We start from the raw sequence: 25,638 nt of genomic DNA, 5'->3' as shown, positions 1-25,638 counted from the left end.
GCCGGTGATATGTGGAGTTTCTATTGCTTTTGTTTTTGACCAGTGCAGGCCCATGTTCAAGAAAATGCTTGAGGCCACAACTTCCATTAAATCTGTTTAAAATCTGGGTGTCTAGTCTAACCAGTCTCCAACACGTAATACAGATACAGACACCTCTAATGGATAAAATCATCCCATCATAAGGTTGGAGGGATTTGTGCTGGCAAATTTAAGGTGTCTACATGAAAGCTGCAGGTCTAAACTCCCACTTCTTGTTGCTGGAGATGCAAAGTCCATGCAGTCTGAGAAAGGGATGCCCCAGCCCCAGCCAGGTGTCCACCTCAGGATGAAGTTAAAAATTCTCAATGCTGTATTGACTGTACTGATTAAGCATCCACATCCCAAAACAGGGAGAATAGGCATGGAGTTCATGTGTGAACACTTTCAATCCCAAAACAGGGAGAATACGCATGGAGTTCACGTGTGAACACTTTCACCATAGACACCAATATTTATAAGGGATAAGGCATTAGGTGATTCAGTTGAATGGTCCTCTGGAGGGAAATGCCTTCATCTCTTGGACAGTGAACAGGGAGAGGGAGATGCCTTTGCATGGGGTCTTTCTAACTGGGAACAGTTTGGTCCACCTCAGGCAAGTGTCCTGTAGCTGTAGGCCTGTTTGCCCATGTTTTCTGGAGCTGCCCCAAGTAAATGCATGCCAGGTTCTGACAAGCCCAAGTCCAGCTGTGGCTGGGCTCTTTACTAGGCTCTGTTCCTTTCTCCTCTGTAACAGAGAGGAGATTGGAGAGGAGGTGGATGATAAGAGTGGTGTGAGCTAGTAGAAGTGGTGAAAACACAGTTGCAGAAATCTGCTCAGCACCAACCTGAAATAGCGTTTTTTTCAGAGGGAAGAATAGACAGGTAACAGACATGGGAGAAGAAATGCCTAGTCTAGTTTATACCTGCAAAGTGGCCAGACATAATGAGTGTGACAACAGGCTGGCTTCCTCTGCACTGGTAGGGAGCAGAAAAAATAGAGTTTTCCAGCAAGAGCGTGTGCTCAGTGGCAAGTTAGGTGTTGATTTGCCACCTTGAGCTGACAGTCTAAGAAGTCTGTGCTGTGTTGGAACCAAACAAAAGAAATTCAATTATCCAGTGCACTTAAATGAAAGATTCACTTTATGGTGAACAAATGTTCAATCCAGGCAGGGCTGCAGCACGGAAAATCAGAGGAAATCCACCCCTGGTAGCCAACCTCATGATCTTTTTCTTTCAGGGTGAGGCTAAGACAGTAGTGGTAGTCCCATCATTCAGTCCCCACTGGTATTAGACAAACCTACCCCTGATGGCTACTGTTGGAGGTCTCCAAGTGCTTCATATCAAGGTTTTCATCACACTGGTCAGCCTAGCGCTGAGTATGCCTGGCCAGCAGTGGGGGGGCTGCAAGGAAGAGCAGAGCACTCACGAACTTTAGGTCCTTGCTCCCAGCACATTGCTGGCAAGGAGACAGGGACATATCCCAGCCCTCCCATCTGTGCCTGGATGCACTGTGAAAGGCTCTGCACAGCAGATCATGAGATGTGGTCTGGGAGAGACGCAGATAACAATGGTAGCCTTTCAGCTCCAGGCCCTGAAAGGTGGCATTCCCTGCCTGTTTGACGCTGCTCTGGCTCCAGCCACAGCCCCCGGCCACCGCAACGGCCCCACATGCTGAGCGCTTGCCTGTCTTCACAGGCCAGGGAGCTGCTGGGTGGCTATGGCTTGTTTCAGGGACACAAGGGTAGGAGAGAAGCCAGGAGGGCTGTTAGGACCTTTAAGTCACTATATAAGAAGCAATTTCAAGATCAAACACCCTATTACACATAAGCACATACATCAGAAAAAGCATGAGACAGTACTCATTGTATAAAGGGAGTTTCATTTTCAAAAGTCATCCCATATCCTTTGGGTTAATCATAACTCAGCTGAGGCAATTACAAACATAAACCTTCATTTGTGCCAATACCTTATCTCCATTGAGAAACAACTGCTGCATAGCTCCACACCCGTCTCTATGCGCCTATGCCCATCCCCACATATAGTCCAGAATAACGGCGTGTGCCTCCTCTCCAGTTCCCCACCCAGAGATGATCTGCAGTAGAGCAAGAGACATAATTACTCCAGGAGAGTGATTGAACCTCAGTTAAATAGGGTTATGGTGTCATTATTATCATGTGCCAGGCAGAGCATAGGTTTTGTCTACAGCAAATGTGAAACTAGCTTGCTTAAACTGGGAAATTTTCTGAAATTTTGTAAAAGAAGGCATTTTTCAATGAAGTATAACAGTGGTTGACAAGGTTTCTTCTTCCCATCAAAGTTATGTATTCTCTTCCTTTATTATTTTTTCCATAAATACATATGATTTATACAAACATTATATATGATTCTGCTAGGAAAGCTATAACATTACACATAACCTATCATGTCCCTGTCCCTTTTCACAGAATCCATCATGCTAACCTGGTTGAGCAGAAACAGCTCCAGCCCTTGCAGGGTTTAACACAACATTTGCCAGGCTGGTGAGAAGAATTTTCTCTCCAGCATCCTTAATGCATAGCTGAGTCCCATGAACTATCCTGTAAGAACATCACACCATAAACCCTCGTCCACACATCATACCTGAACAGAGGTGGATTTCACAAGTCATTCAATTCACTTCACAGTTTTTGTTTCTGACTTTTTAATCTACCTGGGAAAGGAGCACCCTTATCTTTGGGAATGGAACCAAGCTGTTAAAAGTTCCAGATGCAGCAGTGCCCACTGGTTATTTTTGGCTTCTCTTCCTTTTCTATCTTCTATATTGTTTGTATTTTTTTTATTTTTTAGTTTTGCTAGTCACAGACTGTCAGGTCTCTTCAAGAGCTAATTCATCGTGGTTAACATGGGCCCTTCACTTCTTTAAGGATCCGGAATCCTATGACAGAAAACTGCAGGGCTATAATGACTGTTGAACAATTTAGTAAAAATCCTATTTGCCTATATAAATCTATCACATCAAAAGCCATGCCAAAAGATAACCAGATCTGCATCACCTGAAGGAGTATTCTCTGTAGACCATAACCAACAACACATTTCTGAGTTGCATGGAAATGCTCATCTCTGAAGAATGGATTTCTTCACACAGGGTGCTAAGACCTTCCCAACATTGAAAAACCAAGGTCCATCTCAGTGGTAGGAAAGCATCATTTCACTTCATGATAATTCATAATTCTCCAGATGAAAGTTCTCTGCCATGCAAAAATCCCAGACGCCCTTGGGAGCTCATCTTCTGGAGCTTGCCTACTCAATACACACCTATGGGGAAAAAGAAAAGAAAAAAAAAAAAACAGAAAACAGAAAATCGCAGAATCACAGAATGGATGAGGTTGGCAGGGATGTCTAGAGGTCACCTGGTCCAATGGCCTGAAGAAGCAGGGCCACCTAAAGCAGGTTGCCCAGGACCTTCGGCCAACAGCAAGTAGTTTTGCCAACTGAGACCAGTTAGTATTGAAAGTAGCATAGTGAGTTTGGAAGGCAAGGACATGATTTTTTTAAGCTTTTGCAAGACCAAGGGGACATAATTTTCATCTATTCCCACTGCTTTTTTTAACACAGTCCTGCAAAAATATAAATAAATAAATAAATAGATAAATATTAAAAGCCATGAGTAGGCTATATGTACATCACCACATTCACTGCTCAAATCTGTAAGCTGCAATTTGTGGCAGGATCTTCTTAGAGGACCCCAGTGAGCTCAGTGGCTACATCTTGCTCTAACCTAAACAAGGAGACTCAGATGAAGTCAAGGTGTTAAAAGGTACCTCCAATTCTTCTTTTATTCTTGCACCATCTTTTGTGTCTCCTTTTCTTCTCTGTCCTCAGAATTATTTATCTCATTATTATGGCCACATTTTGTCCACCCCCACATAGGTATAGCCCTTTCTCAGAGCAGTCAGTCATCTCCAAGCTGGCTCTTCAAGCAAGGTGATGTTTAACCCAGAGAAGATGCCTTGCAATCCCTCCCGACATAGCAGTACCATAAACGTGATGTTATTAGTAGGATCTGACATCTTCTTCAGGCAAGACAAGTTACTGAAATCTCAGGAAAATGACCCCAAAACCAGCCATGTCAACAAATGAGTGCTCAGTAGCTGCAAAACACATCTTTCCTAAAAGCAGATGGGATGCTGGATCTAGGCTCTGATGTATAGAGGGTGCCCTGAGCACTGCTGCAAACACTACTGTCTCAGAATAGCTTTGAGACCACAAAATATCCTGAATCTCCCAGAGGTGCCACAAGGCAGTTGTTTTACCATCTCCAGTAAGGTCTTGGCAGCAATCGTCACTGTTCTGTGAGAGTTAAGAAGATGATAACAAGGTTTGTACCACTCCCAAATGGAAAGAAACAGATTGTACAGCTATCTTTCAAATTAAACAGCCCATAAGCGAACTCTAGTTGGGGATTTTGTCCTCCCCTGTTCCATCTTTAAAGCCCTGCATAAAACAGACAGATATCCCAAAGCACATTTTGAGCTCGTGAGCTATTTCTGTAGCCTGTTACTGCACAAAAATATTTTCTCAAACCATTTTCCATTAGTCATCTCCCCATTCTCTAATTATTAGATCTTTGGCAAACAATACCCCAACATTCATTTGTTTAAAAACATCTAAGGGCAGTGCCATTTGCATTTCTTGCCTGGGGGTATGCTGACCACATCCCTCCCAGCTCTCGTGACCCAAGCAGTCGCAGCCATCACTGCCCTTCCCTCTGCCCGCTCCGTGCTCACCACTTGAAGCTACCTTCATGGACACAGCAGTGTACGTTTTACCAGAGCAGTGAGGTGCTGCTCGTCCTTGCTCCCTGTTCCAATCGGCAGCCTTCTGTAGGTGGGACGAGCCAGTTCTCCACCATGCACTGGCTGGCGGGAACAACTCATTGGCCCCATCAAAGAAGTGCATGTAGCACTCCTATGAGATCACTCCTATCAATGCAGCCTATGTGTTAAAATAGCATTTCTGTACAATGCAGGGACTTTGATCTCCTGACTCCCAGTCCTGTGCCTTAACCACAGAGGAAGCTTGAAAACCTCCCAAAGACTTCTCCGCTGGTCATGGTCATACAAAGGTTTCTTAACACCATTGCAAACTGCCTGCGATCAAAGCAAGGCCATCTTGAAAGCAGACATCAAAATTGTTTTGACATCCTGTGGCATGCAGGCAGTTCTAGTTGTAGAACCAAGACTGAGAGGCAAGCCCAGGGGCTGAAACCAAAATTGCTTGTACCTGGAGCCAAGACCAATGTCATCCAGAGTCATACCTGCCTTTTTTATGTAGAATTTTATACCAAATGTGTTTCTTATTTGCAAGGCCTTTCTGACACATACAATGCACAATATTTAAATCTTCTTACAGTGCACAAAAATGTTTAAACAGATTGCTGCCATCCAAAGTAGTCACCATTTTCACAGCAGTTAATTTGGATTTGTGCATAACAAACTAGAAAGACAAACTACCTGGCCACAGGATTGCATTTTCCCACTGGAATTGTCAATATTGTCACAATAAAAAATGTAGATCATCTTCATAAAGACTCCAGAACAGCCAGTAACTAACCTCACACTGGGTTTAACAATATTTGCTTTTCCCACTGTAATCATTTGAGCAAGTTACTCTTAGTTAAATGAGTTTACACAACATCTCATTATCCATGCCATGGGGCAGTGGCATTTCTCCTCTGACAGCAGAAGCCTTGAAGCTGGACTTTCCAGCCCCCTGCCCCGATCATGCATGGTTATCCCATGGAGTCTGGAGGAGGGCAAACATTTTGGATGATCCCTACAGTCTCAGGGGGTTGCTAAAGAGGAATGATAGGGAGGACTCGAGGGCAGGGACGTTTTAGAGGTGCTTGCTCTCGGCTGCTGCTTGTTTTCCCTTCTTCCCTTCCCATCCCACTGGGCCAATGCAAATGGTTACAGGGCCAACTTATGAACCAGAAGAAGGAAATGATCCCATCAAAAAACAACCAGCAGCAACCTCAGGGCAGAGGACTTTAGTGCAAAAGTGTTTCTTGAGAAACAAAATACCAATGTGATGGCTTAACTCATCTGCTACTTCCAGAGCTGCTTGGAAGACTGCCATGTGCTGCTGCTTTGTTGCTCCACCATCTATTTTCTCCCACAAGGCTGACAGGTATATCTACGCTGCTGTGTTAAACAGAGCTGGCAGCAGAGGGTTAGCAGTTGATTTAGGTGAGAGCAGCTGTGCCGTAAGTCCCTAAACCAAAAACACCGCTGCAGGAAGGCACCAGGAGACTCCTGCAGCACTGAGCTGCAGTGCATCTTTATCTTGCTCCATGGGATAAATCACCAAGCCCTGATGGAGTCAGGGAGAGCTGTGTGAGCAGCAGAATTAGCATCTGGTTAAGGTGTTACTAAAGAAGAAAAGATCCTGTTGAGCCAATGCAGGTCCACAATGGAAAAGCTGAAAAGTTTCAGTGTCTTCACTTAATCCTGATGGGAGTTAAAGGGTTTTGTCTGCAGTAAGTTTGGATGTCTTAAGGCACCTTGGTTAGAACATGATGAAGAGGGTGCCGTTGCTGAGTCTATTCTACTTACCAGAAATACATTTTGGAGATAAAGAATAAAGCACTGCAGGAATAACAAATAAGCTGAAAGGACTCAACAGAACGGTTTGGACAGCTGCCTGACTGAGGGTAGATCAATAATTGTCAGATCATCACCAAGAGATGTCTAACAAGATTTTAAAAACTCCTATTAACTCAAATTCTTGACCTGCCTAGACTGATGATTATGGTGGTAAACTGTCTTTATGGTTACAAAATTGTGGTGGTGGGTGGGTGTCAAGTATTGCTACTGTTTCTTCTAAACTTGCTTTGGATAACCACGGACAATTAATTGTTTCCTTCTTAATCCCAGTGTTCTTTGAGAAGATGCAGGCCACAGCTTCGTGTATCTAGAAAAGCCAGTATCCAGTATGTGAGTGTGAATTGCCAGTCTAGCCCACTCCCCAGACAGAAAATCTGGTCCACACCTGCAGATGTAGACCTCTGGAAACAGTTCAAAGCCTGTCAGACACACCTCACACAAATCTTGTCAGTGTGGGCCTACCCTCAGTCATGGCTGACGGTCCTGTGGCCTAGTCTCACAGCTTTGATCTCTGCAGGATGGTGTCTGGTGTTATTACATGGAAACCAACTCCACAGTGTACTGACTGCAGGCCAGACCCTCCCCAAATGTACACGCAGACAGTTAGCCTTCTCTTGCCTCTCTACATGTCTTTCAGTTGGCTACTTAGTCCTGGTGAGACACACATCAGCACTGTGAAACTGCTCTTGAAGAGAATATTTCACTCTACAGGGTATAAATGTGCTTCTTTACTTGCTTGTCATCATTATTGACATTTTGACATCCAACTTGTCCATGCCTCAGTAATCGTCTCCAGACAGGGCACCACACAGCTGATTCCTCAGCAGCACGACCAACAATAAATCATGTCTGGCCATACTTGTAAGGAGGTGTGGAAGGACACTGTCAGCTCCTCTACAGGCACCTTGCTGAAGGAGTGATTACAGGAACACAAACATGACCAACACACAAAAGGGAGGTCATGATGAGAACATTAGAAGATAGAGCACGTCCAGACCATACCAGCCAGGCCACCGGTGCAGTGCTATTTTCTTCCTCTCATACTTATAAGTCCATCTCCTTCCTGGTTTTGTCCAGACAGTTGTCCCCCAGGAATATCCCTTCCTCTACAGGAGCATAGAGAAAAAGCAACTCACCCAGGCCAGCCCAAATCCCCCACCTGTCCCCCTGCCCCCCCCCCCCCCAGCTGTTCAGCTGTTTCATATATTTAATTTCTTCTTTCAGACAACCCTTCACCTATCAGCTTCATTTTGGGCATGGACCCTGTTCTCCAGTTTACTTTTAGGGATGATTCAAAGTCAAGGAGATGAAATTTATTTAAAAAAAAGGACACTTGCAGGATTCTTACTTGAGAAGTTTTTCAAGGTTCAGAGGGAACATAACACATAGATGCAATTTTACCTCCACCTCATTTGAGAGACCTTAGTTTCCTTATAAAAGTAACGAAGAGATAGTTACCAAAAGCCATAATGAAGTGAACCTGCCTTATCTGTTAACTAATGGGCCAATTCTACTGGCAAAACAGCGTTAGAATAGTTTCGTAATTTGTGATTCACAAATCACATGCTCATGCCACAAATGCCAGATATATTAGAACAAATGTCAGAAAAAAATATCACTTTGAAATTATGGAAAGAACTTGCTCAAAACAGATCAGTTTCCAAAGCTAAATAGCATCTTTTCCTCAAAACAGCAGTGAAAACCTTTACAGAGAGAAATTAATTCAAAAGTCTGTCTTCTAGGAAGACAAGTCACAGCCTTGTCTATTTGGTCATTCTTGTGTTTCTCCCTTTCAGACCAATGGCATGCTGGTTTTAGAAGAAGTATTAACTGGCATCTTTTGGCCCCAGGTCAAACATTTCATGAAGAGTGAGAAGGAAAAGCAGCCTCCTATATTTGCAAGCATCCTAATTTTGTGCCTTTTTGGCTGCTAAACAGGAAAACAAACTCAGCCAACCACCGAGACTGATCCATGCTGGCACTTTTTGCCCACACATTGATAAAGTCATTACAGTTGAATAAGAAAGGCCCAAGATAGGATTATACTTTATTTTCCAGAAGTGTTGCAGCCCATCGTTACATAGGCTTGCCATTGGTAGTGAGTGTATCCAGTTGCCCAATGTGAACAGAGTTTCTCATCAGAGAGAGCTGGTCAAGGATTACCAGAGTCAGGAAACAACTGAGCCAATTATATTTTGTGTTTCTGTGAAATCCTTGCACTGTATTGCTCTCTGGCCATCAGATGACTAAATGCACAACTGATGAACTTGCAGACGTGCCATCAGTATCCAAACCTGAGCCAACAGGTAAATCAGCAGAATCTTTTACAAGTATTTGAAGCAGCAGTTTACAAGCAGTTCACGTGTCACATTCAGAGTTGCTTTTACTGAAGTTTTCACTTCAGGTAAGGATATGACTTGATGATAGAATAACTTTTCCACCAATTTTACACTCTCAAGCCCCAGTCGAGTAGGAGCACCGCAATGGAATGTTTTACTTAAAATCTTACTTTTTAATTACAAGATTTAATTAAAGGTTAACCTTGAAAGGCAACTTCTACACAAAGGAGGATCTTCTACAGGATCTACACATCTGAACATTTTCCTTAAACTACGTATTTGAAAGTAGAAGGCATTTTATCAATAAGGTCATTGAAAGCTCCTGCTTCCCTTTCTCCTAGAAGAGTGCTGCACAGTTTAGTTTTGCACATGAAAAAGATGCTTTCAGGGGAGACATACGTTGTCCTGAAAGTTTCTTTGACTAACATGATGTTTAGGAACAAATACCATGATTATAAAAGTTATAGAGAGCATGTTCTCTACACTCCCTGAGGGGCCCAATGACCTCCTGCCCATATTGTCAAGCTGTCCAGCAGCCATTAAGGAGCTTTAGAGGAATGGGGAATTTGCTCAGGAAACAAAGTAATTTTGAACATGGGATTTTTCTTTTATTATCTTGCAATTTCACAATTGTAAAGCTTTATTATAAAAATCAAACCACCATCTGGTCCTTTGCTTTTAAAGGGATCTAACACAAACTCATTTGTAAGGTTGAGTCCTGTTCCTTCTCAAGAACCTACATCTGAAAGCCAAATAAGAGCTATTCCCATTTTTTCAATACTCAAAACAATGTCTTTTTAAAGAAAAAACAACTGGCTACTCAGAACTATTTTAAGCCAGGCCATAGGTGACAAGCATTTCACACTGTAATAGGGCACCCAGGACTCTTCCGTTAGGATGGGAAAGCAAAGAAGGAAGCTTAAAAACCTTCTTTTATTCCTCCACAAATTAACAATGGGAACTGCTACTGTACAAAACAAATAGGTCCTTTCTGATTTTTTTTGGAAGAAAAACTCTTGACAGTCATGTTCCTCCTTGCCCCCAACCCCACACCCCACAAAAATTGTGTTTTATAGTAGTTTGTACACTCCTGAAATGGATTTTGAAATTCAAGAATGGCAATTGAACTTGGTCTCAAGTCCTTGGGCTTGTGGCATTTGGGGATGACTCATCCATCAAGTCTGAGAAGCTGACTACAGAATCTCTTTGATCAAGCTGGATGCCTAAATGGCTCCTGTGTTACCATGACAAAGGACAGCAGACAACCACATGAGCACTTCTGTACCAGACTCTCCACTCTACTTCAGGATATTCGGAAGAAATTGAATTCAGCAGCAAAGGTAAAAGACATTGCTTTTTTTTACACCACTATTTTGAAATACCAAGTATGTCTCAGGACAAGTGATTTCATGATCACAGTTAATATTTAAAGTTGGAATAGAAGTCATATACAAGCACTAAAAAAATGACAGTGAATCAATTCTCCATTGTAAGAGGTTAAATACTATCCTAATAATTACTGAAGAAAAGTTTAATATCACTTTCCACTCAATTCTGAACTAAAATACTGTTGGCGACAAGGTTCTCAGGGACAAGGTTGTACGTATGTCATTATGTATGTTGTCGTTTTCTTCTACATGAAGGTACTTGAAGACATCAGTCCCTACATTTCCTGAAGAGAGGTTTTTTCCCAGGTGCACAAGAACAAGTTCACCATTCCTGACAACAGCAGCATTAGGAACAACTGCATAACGAGGTGTACATAACCGCTGCCATTAATGTGTCATGTAGACTTGCTGTGAGTTCACTATAGCTCATGTTCTATGGCAATGCACCTACTATTGGTGCATATTCCTTGAACAGCAGCAGCGTTTGACCAACAACCATGAACTGCAGAAACACTTCTCAGATGAGTAGAAGTAATGTTCATTCCATGTAACAGCCGTACAGCCATTAAAACACACACACACTGCTTCTTTCTGTGGCAGAATTTTATTTGGAGGGAAATTATAACTTTTGCATTTACATGGCACAAATTATATACAGTACACTCTCCATGATAAGAATTATGATGCTGTTCACAGAAAGGTATCAAATTTTAGATAAATAATGCATAAGCTAAAATATACAAACCAGGGGGTGAAGGTGAAACTATTGGCCATTTTTATTATCTATAGAAGAATTTCAAGGAATAATGTTAATTCAATGTTCAAAAAATTTTAACAAACTTCTAGTAAAGTTAATTGAAATATTTATAATACTATTCAGTTGTTGCACAGTATTTCCAATATACAATCAAGATACACAGAACACAACACTTAATATGAAAAATACTACTGCACCCACAAATTAAAGGTTTCACTGCCTTTTGGATGCTGCACTACCTTATTTATATAAACATTTACAACACTTCAGTAAACACAAAGGTTCTAAATGTAGTGCAGCATTACGGGGGGCCACTTTCAGCTCTTAAAATAAATGTTAAATGCCCATATACTGTGCCATTCATTCTAAGCTGATGGTTTAAGCTGTAACCCTTAATTCCTACCATGAGTAGCAAACACTTTCCCAACTTTCAGAAGATTACCATTCCTCTGACTACATACTCTATATTCTGAGCCCTAAACTGTCCTCGGCTTTACTATCCTTTTGGCATTTTGCCTCAGTGCTCATAACAGCTATCCCTTACGTTATTTCTGGTTTAATGCCCAGTTAAGTAGTCCTGCGTAGAATCTGAAGCAAAAGAATCCGCATCTTCATTATCAGAATCATCACTACTGTCATCAGCAGCTGGCTCTCCTGTCAGCGCTATCCGGGCATAATCATCAGTGTCTATAGACTTGCAGAAATGAATGGCGTATTTCAGTTTTTCCTCTAGTACTTGCTTACAAGAATACCTGGGTAGCTTCAGGAGAAAGAAGCAAGTGTATGACTCAGGAAGGAAGTGGTCTGGAGGATTGTATTTATCCAATACCTGCCAAAAACAAACAGCAAAATATTTTTTCATTCACCGTCCACATCACAATATTGAAATGATACTTTAATGTATTGATTTATTACTCAATTTATTAAACTGTCTTTATCTCAACCCAGGAGTTTTCAAACTTTTGCCTTTGATTTTCTTCCCCCATCCCACTGGCAGTGGTGGAGTGAGCAAGTGACTTTGTGGTGTTTAGCTGCCTACCAGGGTTAAACCACAGCAGTCATGCTACTCCTCCACTTCTAGCTATTTAAAATAAAAGCCCCACTCCCCATCCCACACACTTTACCTGAATAACAAAGTCCCTCCCTCTGAAATCTGCAATAGTCCTGGGCAGCCTTGTTCTGCCCCACACAAAACGCAGGAAGAGAGATCGCTCAGTATTGGAGAACGACTCCATCACTTCCCAGAACCACTGTATCAAGGAAGCAGTTGGTTCAATTCCTTTGTAAGTTGCTACAGATTTCAGAAGGTGAAGTGGAATATCTGGGCTTCCACATACCTGAAAAAGAGAATATAATGATAAGGTACAAGTCTGATCAAATCAATTGCAGGTGATTTGTTCCCTCCATTCTCTTTAAATATTTAATCAGCCTTTATGCTGACAAAATGAGAAGTCAGGTATTTGAACTGCTGTACACAGTCTCCTATTACAATGATACTAAATGTACATCTTCCCATCAAGGGACAGTAGGCTTCTTTCATCTTGCTGAATCACATAAAGAATTAAATAATTTACCTCAAAGGAATGTCTCCAATTCACCTCTAACAATACAGGGCTCATCTTCCACCAAACTGCTCTCAGAACTCAGTAGTCTTACTGTATTTTTTTCTTGGGTGGTTGGGTTTTTTTTTTGGTGATTTGTTTAGTGGGTTGGGTTTTTCTGTTTATTGTTGTTGGGTTGGTGGGGTTTTGTTACTCTTTTTCTTTTCTTTTCTTTTTAAACTTCCACAAGCAATTAATTACATCACTGCTTCACTGCTCAGCTATATCAAAATAACTTTTTGAACACTATGAGAACAATAAAATATTTTCTAGTCCTTCCTTGAGCAAAGCGTTCACAATCGGAGTGAGCCCTGTAAACAGTATTAAATGTGGGTTTTTTTATCCGATAATCTTGGATTAGTAAAATACAAATGAAGAATCCAACTCAAAAGTTAGTCTGACAGAGGTAGCAAAACAGAAATTGATACCATAGTTTCCAGTTCATATCCTGTAAAGAGCGAAAGTAGAGGAACTGGAACAACACGGGCCATCCCTTCACGAACTGCTGCAACTTGTTCGTCAAATTCATGAAGCCTGCAGACACACATTTCCAGAGATTCAGTGAATGCCATTTCCAGAATTTTTTTGAACTAATACTTATTGTAATATCAAGGAAACTTTAGGTGTTCTCCTCAAGTCTCCAGCTATGCGCCAAAGGAAATTAACAAAACACTTATCATGCCTGATACTTGACTTGTACCAGTTTCTACAGCATTCCATACCGCAAAGCAAGCTCACTGGGGAGAGGTATTTCCCAGTGTTTTGAACATTTTCTTTCCAGTATTATTCACATGCTGTACCTGGCAAGAACTGACCAATACCCCATTTGAAAATAATTTCTCTTGGGCAAAGATCATCTGTACTTTGAGACTGTGCCCTCAAACATTCCCAACAGTAGACAAGACATTATGGTAAAAGATAAATGGGTTTGAACTAAAACATTATGTCTGAGGAAAAGGATTTGCTGTGTTTTTAGACAGCGATATATAAGTAACATTACGCTGCTTCTGTTGCCACCCATGATTTGTGTTTTGTTTTTTCCCCCCTCCTTCTTTTTTCCCCCCTCTTCTGTCAAGCTAATTTCTAAGATGCTGAGCTCTGAACAGCAGAGATTCACATCACTGACATGTCCAGTCCTCAGGCTTGTCATCACCAAAATAAACAAAGATCTCAGGACAAGGTTTTTCTTATGTATCCACTTTTCACATGGTTTCTATTCAGGTTCTAGTTTTTCTCTCAAGGGCTTCATACATTTAAAAAAAAAAATCTATTAAAATGTTTTTCCCAAAAGATTTCTAACTGTAGAACGCTTTAAAATTGCTGGTGTCCTTTGAGGATAGCTAGAATTTTCAGGAGAACAAAAACATTTCTTCAAGTGAATGCAAGTCTTTAGTACCCATTTGATATTTTATATATCATTTATCCATTGCAAATTATATTCTTCTCTATTGTCAAAAAACAGCATTAAATATCAGTCTATACCCATTTGTTGCATGTACATACACATGTGAAAACAAAGACTAATTCAAGTAGTTGTTGGCAGACATTGCACTGCAAACTAGCAAGTATAAGTGATGAAACAATCTGGCTCAAGTGTTCTCTACAATAGGTAACTACGGTGAGGAGAATAAAACACCTATGAATCAGTTTCTCATCAAAATCATCTAATTTCCACAGTTCAATAGGCACAACAGGCACTGGGCTCACTGTTTCAAATAACAAGATGCCCACAGTTGCTTCTTCAATGTACTTGTCTAGACTAGGTATCTAAGTAACCAAAGGCCCATTTTCACAACTGCTGAACTATTTCCCACGTTTTAGTGCATTGTTCAGCTTCTGTCACCTATGGACGAATTTACTTGTCTGCAGAAAGATGTCACTTATTTTATGGTGTCTGGGGTATGAACACTTTGTTTTGAGTGTTCTTTCTTCGATGAGAATAGAACAATTCATCTGGGACTGCTCTTGACTTAAACAGATGATAGGAAAAATTATGAGAGCAGTAGTACTAAACCAAAGCAGTCTTCATAAAGAGCTATATGAAGATGAGAAATTGCATGGAAGATAAAGCTTCAAGCCTACTACTACTTTATTGCATAGGATGAACAAGACGGATGGGGAATTTCTCCACACAAAACTGGCTGCCAGAACGGCTCTGTCAGGACAGCTATTAAAAATCTAGAGCCATGCATGCTAGTTTATTTTGTTTCCTAAAAGCTATTTCCTAAAACTTAAGTTTAATCTTTTTGCTTTGGAGAGATTAAAAGCAATATGAAAATCAAATCGCATGAAAACATTATTTGTACATAAGAGGTTAGTTAAAGAATCATATTGTTCAAAAGTTTTTAAAGATTTTCAAAATAAAATGCTTGCCCATTTAACTAATATGAATGACTTATCTAACAAACCTGTAGTTTATTGCCAGCCTCACGTATTCAGCTCTATTATCCAGTGTAATATGGGTGTACTTGGAACTCAGCTGAATATCTTGACCACTTGCATTAGGCACAGTGAACGGGAGGCTCATGGCTTCAAACTCTTCCGATGTAGCTTCGTTGTCTCGAATGTACATCAGCCCAGGAATAAAATCTTTATCAACCTTTTGAAAAATAAATAACCATAAGTTAAAAACCGTTTATTAGCACTATACAACAGTGCCTCTTCCCTACCAAAAGCACTGCATCACGTGCCACCTACCAAAAGCATTGAGTCAAATGTCTGACCATAACCCACCTACATGAATTCCAAAGCAGTAAAATAGCTCACTATATTACACAAAATTTCATTATGCTGGGATGTTGGAGGGCACACGTGTTCTAGATTTCAATCCTTTTGAGGAGCATTTGCCAAGAAACTGTTATATAAGAAAATAGATTTAAAGCTTAAAACATGATTAACTCTACAAAATCCAATGGTTGTTTTGATACAAAAGGAATCCCCTTACCAACAAGTAAATGACTCAGTGCTTTTACGGTAAGTATATTTCTAGATGACAGTAGCTGAAAAGGAACTCTTCTTTGTAACAAAGACCTAACTCTTAACTCCACATTTACTGAGTTCAATAAACAGAAATTGAAAGTTTGTGATGTTCGGTATGATGGCGTGGACTATTTTCAGTACTAGTTTGAACTCATTTTCAGACAGTTACAGCTATGGAAAGGTTTACTGGAAAGTAGGAGTTTGACCACAAATATTTACCTAGTCAAATCTATGAGTGCATTTGAGAATGTTCTAGAATTCAAATAGGTTATTTAGCTACTTTTGAAAGACAAACTTACAGTTTTAACAGTGAGTACACGTGATCTTTATAAACTGGCTCAAAAATGTGAAAGGTTAGTCAAAATGCTACAATTATATATACAGCAGGGAAGCAAATCACCAGACAATTACTTATGCTAGAGTCTGCTTGTCTTCTGTAAGCTATGCCCTACTCAGAAACTTCACACTTACCTCACTGAGATCAGCAATGGTTAGGTTCATTCCTGCAAGCTGCTTCCATACCGGTTCAGCCAGGTTGAGGCTCAGAGGGCTGCCAGTCCGGATAGCAATGCCCAGAAGTACACCTGTAAGTTTAAACAGTGTATATTTTTTAAATTATTATTTCTTTGATAGATTCCCAATATTCTGATCATACAATGCAAGTAGAATGTCACAATGTTGGTAAGAAATTACCCAGAAAACGAAACATGTTCATATGTAAGAGAGACTTGGCAGCAGGATTTAATAGGAAACAATCTCTGTTTGCTCCAGATTCATCTCTTCCATTTGGTGTCACAATTAGCAGAGGGGTCAGCCCATTCTGAAGCTCCTCACACATTTCTGCTATTGATTCACTGTAACCTCCGCCGCAATCATCCACAGATTCACCTTGGAGAAGAAAACAGGCTTAAAATTACACATTCTTCCGAAAATGTTTCTAAATTAAGTCTTGAAATAAACTGGATTTCCTTCCACTGGGATGACTGGGTAAACAAAAGTTTGCTAAAAGCTACACTGTCCTATCTATTCTTCTGAAAATATGCTTTCCTTTGTGTTTGTATATTTCCAGTTCCATGTAAACAGTATTATTGTGAAAGATTATCAACAACAGACTTTCAAAACTACTACTTTGCCACAGTACCACTACCACTTTTGTTTTAAACCCTAATCAAAACAGAACAATAGAGGTGGTAAAAGAAAGCCAAAGCAACGTGATTCTTAAGTGTCATTTTAAAGTAGATTTTTATATATATTTTACATACAATAGGTACAATGGGTCTTCAATCTAAATTGTATTTCATCTTAAAGCTCAAAGTGACATGTAAATTGTAAGAATCTCAAAGTAAGAGCAGCTAACCAGAATTATTTACAGATTCTGACAGACGAAGAACACGTTTAGGTTTTGCAGAATGCCTGTTATAAGTAAGAGAGTTGCCTTTGGAATCTGAGGACAATTACAGATCTGTTTCCACTCGTCTTGGGTGTTTTGGGTTTGGGTTTTTTTGGGTTCTTTTTTGTTGTTGTTGTTTTGTTTTTTTAATAAAATCTTTTAAAAGTTTTATTATTTCCTAAGATTTTATATATGTTAGGAAATAACATGCTATGCTGCCTATACACAGACATAGTTTTACTACACTCCTTCCTTTCTTCAGGTCCTCCAAAAAAATAAACCAGAAGAAAACAGTAAAGATAGGTGCAAAACAGTTGGGGCAAAGTGGGGGCAGATAGAGAATCCTCTTACCAACAAACTTGACTTTCCAAACCCGATGAGGAAGCAGAAGGCTATCAGGGCTGAAGGAACTCATTTTAGCACACATCTGCCCAAACACTGACTTTGTACCATCAGGCCCAGCCAGTCCTCCTTTACTCCTAGAACGTTTTACCTGTTGAATAAACACATTATAAAAGTCACTGCAAGAACAAATTTCAGCCAGCATCTCTGTGCAGATCACACATAAGATTCATATTTAAAACATTAACGTGTTCAGTGAAACTTCTGTAGAGGTCTATCTTGTATTTTGTAACATATACAGAGGAAGAATCCAGTTTCAAATTTACAGCACTCCAGTATTTTTCACTGCCATCTAATATTTGTTTTTCATCTCTGCATATAGGTAGCACAGACGCCTATGACATATCCTGACCCTTTCCAGGAAGACAAAAGCAGTTAATTTCAGGCTGATAGGAGCCCAGAACTATTACAAAATCACAGAACAGCTGAGGTTGGAAGGGACCTCTGAATGTCATGTGGTCCAGATGGCTTCTCAAGATCTCCAAGGAGGGAGACCCCACAACTTCTCCAAACCAACCTGTGCCAGTGAGCAGCCAGCCTCACAGTAAAAACAAACAAACAAAAAGGTTTGTGCCTGCTATCTCTGCTCCAGCCTCTGGGCACCACTGAGAAGAGCCTGGCTCCATCCTCTGTGCATCCTCCCTTTGTGGATTTATATGCACTGACAAGATCCCCAAGCCTTCTCTCTTCCACGCTAAACAGTCCCAGCTCTCTCAGCCATTCCTCACAGGAAAGCTGCTCCAGTTCCTTCATCACCTTTGTGGGCCTGTGCTGGACTCTTTCCAGTAGTCCCATCTCTCTCTTGTACTGGGGAGCCCAGAACTGGACACAATACTCCAGCTGTGGCCTCACCAGCCTTGAGTAGAGGGGAACGATCACTCAACCAGCTGGCAGTGCTTTGCCTAATACAGCCAAGCACATTGTTAGCCTTCTTTGTGGCAAGGACACATTGCTGGCTTACATTCAGCTTGGTGTCTACTAGGCCCCCCAGGGCCTTTTCTGCCAAGCTGCTTCCCAGCTGGGCAGCCCCCCGAGTGTCCTGGTGCCTGGGTTGTTCCTCGCCAGACTTAGGCATCTCATGTAGTTCAACAAGGAGAAGTGCAATCAGCCCATTCCTCCAGCTTGTTGAGGCCCTCTGGATGGCAGCACAACCCTCTGATGCATCAGCCACTCCTCCCAGGTTTACATCATCAACAAACTTGCTGAGGATACACTCTGCCCATCATCTGGATCATTAATGAAGGTGTTAAACAGGACTGCACCCAGAATTCACCACTGAGGTATAACTCTAGTTACTGGTCTCCACCTAGTCTTTGTGTCACTGGTCACCACTCTGGGCCCAGCCATTCAGCCAGTTTTCAATCAACCTCACTGTCTGCTCATCCAGTTCATACACTTATCACCTTGTTTCTGATATGACAATAGTATAATACCTAAACATCAAGTAGAAAAAGGTACCAGTTCCAGGTTGAGCTGTACTCCAACTTCTGCAATTGTTCCTAATTCTGTGACAGAGTTGTTTAACCGTGAGTGATTACTATGATTATCACCATTTATGAACTGTGCAAACTTCAGTGCCAATGTAACAGAAGAAACTGGCACAGACCAAAAACATGGTATCTGGTTATCTGCATGCTTCTACCACATGTCCTGAACTGACCTAAGACTGCTGAATGATTGGTCTAGGTAGGTTGGTTGGACCTTAGTAATTTTACTGTTAAGAGCTGGACACATGCAAAAGCAACAGGCAAGTCATTGCAGTTCGACTGAAAGATTCTTACCAGTTCTGCTGACAACCCTGCGCACTTTCTTCCCTAGATAAAGAATTCTGTGTTCCCTCAACCACCACTACCCCATTCATCTTTAATTTCAAATGGTTCTTTGTTCACCTGTCTCTACTCAGCGTTCTATCTGTTCATTTTTGAAGCAAATGGAAAGATAGTTTCTTAATAAAAAAAGTTTTCCCTTTATTTCTGAAGAAACAGCTAATAGTTTGATAGGTTTTTGTTTGTTTGTTTTCCTGGATTGCAATCCACTTACTTATTTCATCCTGTTTCTACTCATACAATTGATTGTCAAATCAGGGTAAGGTTTTCACAAACAAAAATCAAGGTGTCTGTTGTTGGCCAGAAAACTAAATATATGTTTTTCTCATGTTAATTAATGACAATATTTAGGTATTTACTAGCAGCATCTAAAAATGAGTAAGCACTACCAAAAGTACATGTGCGTACCTGCATGAGAGTAATGCATTTCTTAAGCATTTACAAAAAAAAAATAGAATATTTGAAGATTTGATTAAGATTCCTAACAAATTAAGATTCCTAACAAATGCCATGCAAGGGACCACATATTTTGCTGCAGGAGATGCACACAGAATGGTTAAGAATACAAAGAGCATTTCATCAGTACAGAGAGAAAAGAAAGTAAACAGAAGGCAGGAGAAACCTGAAGTATTTTTTTTTCCTTAGCATTCTGCAATTTATATTCTCTACCTGCCCTGACTGTAAAGGGAATCCTACAGTGCATATAATTCATCAATATCAATGAGACTGTTTATGCAGAAATGGCCTAGACTGATCCCACTAATCTGTATTCAGTACAATACATCTCAAAATCCAGCTGTTCTGCTGCTGTATGCTTTGGATGCCGTGAAGAAAACATCTGCCAGGTTTCTTTCAGGTTTTCCTGAAAGGCTGACACACTCCAATCCTTCTCATGTATAGGATGTTCTAAATCAACACAAACTTGTTTTAATTTAATAGATTTTTAAGGAATTTGGATACCGAAGAAATTTAAGTTGAGAAATCAATGAATCTTCTCTTGAAAAGACCATGTATGAATAGATGGTCTGTGAATGCAACAGTTAATTTCAAATCTCAGACTGAAAATACAAATTAAGTGACAATAAAATGGCAAGCAATCTTGGCTGAACTGAATAGAAAGGTATGCACATTTGCTATTGTACATTTAATTTAGTACTTATTCACTAGCAACACAGGATTTTCATTTAACCTGATCATTTAGATGCAGAAATGGTTATGACTTGACTTCAGAGAAGCAGCGTAAGAATGCCATGAGGGATTATTGACACTTCTGCCAGCACCATAATATATTGCTGTGCTGACAGATGCCCATATTAAAATGTATTAAGTTATTAGCAAAGAGTAAGACTCTTCACTGAAAAACAGCAAAATTCAAACAAAATTGTTTAGGCCACATCCCATCACTAGTGTTTTAGCTTTATATTGTAGAGGTCTTGAACAGGGTCTTGCTCACATTTCCAAATTGGCCTTTTGGAGCCATTGTAAGTAACCTGTGGAATCAATCTTAACGAATAGCCTAAACAGGTCCTTATTTAATACATGCTCACTATACACAGATCATGAAGCATCTCAAAATTTTAATATACAGGTCCACCCTCCTTGCTGCTAAGGTAACTTTTCAGCATAAAACATAAGTTAGTATGTTGATTAGAAATAGAGAATGATTTTCTTAAAACAGTCTGCCATGAGAAAATGACAACTTGATGTCATCAAAAGATGCTTGGACCACAGAGGAATGCAGCAGCTCAGAAGCAGCATACAACAACGTGGAGGAATCAAGTTTAAAAATGTGTCTCAGTGAATAGTCATTTATTGTGAGCAGAACCACTGCAACAAAGGGGGAGAGGCACTCAAGTCAATCTGTAATTTGGTTAATGCATTTTTAAGTGACAAAGACCACACACTTAGAGACTAATAAAAATGTTTACCAAAAGATGGCAGCTTATTAGTTAGAATCAGCTGAGAAAGAGAAAAATGTACTGTTAACATAGAAGACATCTGTGAAGAAAACAAACACAATTAAAGGATATGTAATGAAATCAATTTCCAGAAGAGGAAAAAAATTAGTGTGGTAATTCCAAGAGCACAGACAACGCATCATCTGTGCCTTCAGGTTTCAGTTATCTATGCTTAAACTGAAATGGCACAGAGGAAAATACAGTATCAAAAGTATAGAAAAGCTATTCTACAAAAATAAGACAAAAAAGCTTAGCACGTTCGGTCTAGGAAAACGAAGGTTGACATGAAATGAGTATCCTTTAAAAGCACATTTGATAAGGGACAAGACAACAACCAGGAAGGAGGAGGAATGCTTTTTAAACTGAAGAATAATACTTGCAAAAGAACAAATAATCCATTCATTGATATCTTGTGCTTAATTTAAGACCATACCATTTTTAATTGCCATACTAGTGAGATTTCTATAATCCACATTTAATAAGTAGCCCTAGTAAGGAGGAAGAAACTATTCTTAAAGTAGAATTTAATATATCCAGAAGTGCAACATTCCTCCCAAGACAGCAGAGGACATTGAAGAACTTTTCCTTTGGAGATCCTTTGTAATATTGTGTTCCTGAGAGTACACATTCTACTTAATAACTAAAATTTGCTTGCCTTTTAAAAGGAGAAAATTCTTTTCAACTGCTGCAATACTCTTTCATCCAAAGGCAAGGTATGATTTAACAGCAGTAAGAACATCTTTGCCTACAGATCTCAACACCACACTTGTCCAGTTGACACCATATTAGTTAGTCTGGTACCTAACTACTAGGTAAATCTATTTTCTAGTTAGCGGGTCAGTAAGTGAGCTTGAGCTCTGGAGCCCCCTACCATTGTAACTCGGTTTACTTTGTGGTTCAGTCTTTGACTACTTCTATCACACCATTTCAGAACTGGATCCAGGTGCTGTTTTGAAGCATTTCACTAAAAGACCATTCCCAGAGCAAGTAATACAAACAAAACTGCATTACTTTGGTCTCTTCTACCCTACACGATTCTCTGATGGTGTCCTAAAATGTCTGCACATTCAAGCTTGCCCTCATGCTATACCTCAAGACATAAAAACATCTACCCTCAATTCCATGCTATAGAAAAAACAGGTTGGCACTCTGGTGAGTTGCAGTACAGTCGCCATCATATTCATCGTTCACACACCTTGAGCAAGAACAACAAAAAAGCTCCAAAAAAAATGCTGTGTCTAACTGTCCTGGTTTCAGTTAGGACAGAGTTAATTTTCCTCCTAGTAGCTGGCAGGGTGCTATGTTTTGGATTAGGATGAGAAGAGCGCTGATAACATGCTGATGTTTTAATTGTTGTAGAGCAGTGCTTACACCAAGCCAAGGACTTTTCAGCCTCTCTCTGTCCTGCTAGCGAGCAGGCTAGGGATGCAGCAGGAGCTGGGAGGGGACAGACCCAGGACAGCTGACCCAAACTGGCCAAAGGGGTATTCCATACCATCTGACGTCATGCTGAACAATATATAGGGGTGGCTAGCCGGGGTGGGGGGCCGGCTGCTCGGGGATAGGCTGGGCATCGGTCAACAGGGTGGTGAGCAATTGCATTGTGCATCACTTATTTCGTACACATTATTACTATTAATACTATTATTATTATTATTATTATTGTTATTATTTTCCCTGTCTTAATAAACTGTCTTTATCTCAACTCACAGACTTCACTTTCCCGTTTCTCTCCCCCATCCCGGAGAGGGAGGGGGGAGAGCGAACGAACGGCTGTGTGGTGTTTGGCTGCCAGCCGGGCTAAACCACAACACTAACTATCATGAGGCTCCCAGCAGGCATCCAGGCTAAATTAGTTCTCTAAAAGGAATCTAGTCCATGAAAAACTTGACCTCAGGACAAGAGAGTCGTGCCTGGCTTGACTTTACAGAAATTGGACAGCTGTTATGATCATTTCCAGTATTTTCGAAGAAACCACTGAATAACAAAGTTCAGGAAACATTTTAAAGAACAAGTCAGTATCTGCAAAAAAACCTTGCAATTAAAAACTCATCTGTTTATTTTATACCAAGGGAGATGAAGAAGTGAATTGACTGCACTATATAATTTATAAACTGTAAGAAAAGTCTTTTGACAGCAATGGGATCTTTGAGTCTAGCTGCAGTTAAACTCACAACTACAATTAAGACGAAAATTCTTACCATTGATGATTAGCTGTTTGAGACTCCATAAAGCAGCTTTGAATCACTACTTAAAGGATCAATCAAATAGTTTTAAGAAAGCACATTTCCATTCCCTGCAAGAACTAACTAAAGAAATTATGGCTTCTGCTTGGTACTGTATAAGCAGACTAGATTATGATGATCATCTTTTTTAGTCTTTACTTGGCTAAATCTAGGACAGACTTCTATTACAGAAATATTTCATTTCCTACGGAACCTATGAAAAATAGAAGCCCTGCAGCTACCAGTTCTGTTCTAGATTTAAAGAGAGATTCAAGTAATGGACTGGAATACAAGAGAAAGCTCGTCTTTATTAATTACCTCAACAGTAGAAGGACATGAGCCCAAACCCCAACCATTAGTTTCCCACTTAAAGTTAAATATTTGCACTACTTATTAGACCTTCTGAATTCCCCCAAAAGAGTAACAAGAAGATCACTGGCATTCCCTTCAGCTTCAAATTCACAAATAATATATGAAAGTAACAACTTTTAATCATGTAACATTACCAGAAGTTTTATGGGCCCATGAAACATAGCATACGAGCAGAAAATATTGTCCAGCCAAAATAGAACATATTTCAGTTCACTAACAGAGAGCTAATAAGTCGAAATTTTCCCAAATTCTCCATTCTAACCCTAAGAAGGGTAGGTTTTCTTACTTTCTAATATATCAAAAAAGAAAGAAAAAACACGACTAAATGAAAGAAACACATGAGGATTCTGTAAGACCAGATTTCAGCCCATTTAAAGAAACAATGTTTTAGTATTCTATGTTATGGAAATATATATGAAAAGAAAGACACATCTGGCCTAAGGCACAATGTTACATTTTCTAACATCAATTACAAGAAAAAAAGCCTTTTTGTATCAAACTGTTCTGCAATTGATATGACTACATGTGATGACCAGCAGAGGACAAGAGTTTAAGAGCCTGATTCTGAATCATAAAAAAGAGCCTTCCCCGCACCCTCCCCAGCCCTTCATGCTCTATGTTACGCAAGCAACTGCGGAGTAATTCATATGACCACTTGGGAAGGTAAGAAAGGCATCAGAATCACTACTCTCTGGAATTATCTAATGTAGTGAGTTTTGAAAAAGCAGTCCTTTGTCAAGCAGGACATACTTTGCTCATTCATTATAGTTCAAATTACACACTTGATATTTCAAGAAGTGTCCCCTTCCCCCATACAACTACAGTCTGCATGAAAACATATTGAAAAAAAAAAACAAGCAGACTTTGCTACGTTTGCTTCTTCATTGTTTTATCCTCCAATTCAACTCCTCCAAGTATGCTCGGACATCAAACAGCTGAAACACAAAGGGACCTGACAAATGTAGAGCACTGGTGGCTAAACATACATATTAAAATCAAAATTTCAACTTCAGATACCTGTATTCTATTGAGCTCTACAACTGGCCCATGCTGACGATCTCTCACCATAGTTGCTTGCACAACTTTTCGGAAAGCTGCCTCCTAAAAAAGGGAAATACAAAAAATAAAGTTGCAAAACTGCTATCAAGTAAGAATGCTGCACATATTACACAGATAAACACACACACACTTCAATTCAGAGCGAAAAAAATGACTTCAACAGAACAGAGAAACTGATCCTGTATTACTAGCCTTCAGCAGTTTTCTTCCAAGTGCATCACAAAACACCAGAAAAGGCATAAAGCCTCTTAGTCTCTCTTTAGAAGACATGGAAACAGGCATCAAATACTTTTGAAATACTCAAAAACAAACAAGTAAGAGCAACAGGAGAGGAAGCTGTGAGGTGTTAAAAAGCATGTTATTTGTGCTAATACAATTCAAGTCTGAAACACATGGGATACCAAAAAGTAAAGAGGAAAGCCTCTCCTGCATCACTCAAAATCACGGCTTGAAAAGCTGTACTGCATCCAGCTTCAGTTATTACTAGGCAACCAACATGCTACTGAGTATAAACTGATTAATACACTAACATATGTATATGGCAAATAGTTAATGTCAGAGAAAAACTATAAAAAAGCCAAAGAAGAAGCCATCCTGCTAAGGAAGGCAATAAACAAACGAAAATAAAAGTAACAAACTTTTCATGTGAATTTAAATATCTGAGGTTCTCTCAGTAAATA

The 25,638-nt window shown here is 40.0% G+C and overlaps 1 protein-coding gene across 1 annotated transcript in view; it reads right to left on the bottom strand.

Moving 5' to 3' along the window:
- Positions 1 to 10,980: 10,980 nt before the first annotated feature.
- HERC2 (HECT and RLD domain containing E3 ubiquitin protein ligase 2) overlaps positions 10,981 to 25,638 on the bottom strand; it is a 114,825-nt gene continuing 100,167 nt past the window's right edge. The window contains exons 86-93 of the mRNA XM_035558099.2: positions 24,917 to 25,000; positions 17,468 to 17,609; positions 16,420 to 16,614; positions 16,198 to 16,310; positions 15,156 to 15,346; positions 13,176 to 13,281; positions 12,271 to 12,483; positions 10,981 to 11,975 (exon numbers count right to left, since the gene is read on the bottom strand). Of these exons, the coding sequence (XP_035413992.1) occupies positions 11,703 to 11,975; positions 12,271 to 12,483; positions 13,176 to 13,281; positions 15,156 to 15,346; positions 16,198 to 16,310; positions 16,420 to 16,614; positions 17,468 to 17,609; positions 24,917 to 25,000 (1,317 nt within the window). The 3' untranslated portion in view covers positions 10,981 to 11,702. The remainder of the gene's footprint in view (positions 11,976 to 12,270; positions 12,484 to 13,175; positions 13,282 to 15,155; positions 15,347 to 16,197; positions 16,311 to 16,419; positions 16,615 to 17,467; positions 17,610 to 24,916; positions 25,001 to 25,638) is intronic.

This window comes from Cygnus atratus, chromosome 1 (assembly GCF_013377495.2).
Source record: "Cygnus atratus isolate AKBS03 ecotype Queensland, Australia chromosome 1, CAtr_DNAZoo_HiC_assembly, whole genome shotgun sequence".
Taxonomy (NCBI): Eukaryota; Metazoa; Chordata; class Aves; order Anseriformes; family Anatidae; genus Cygnus; species Cygnus atratus.
Note: the sequence above shows the minus strand (reverse complement) of the source record. Positions and strands in the feature narration are given on the sequence as shown.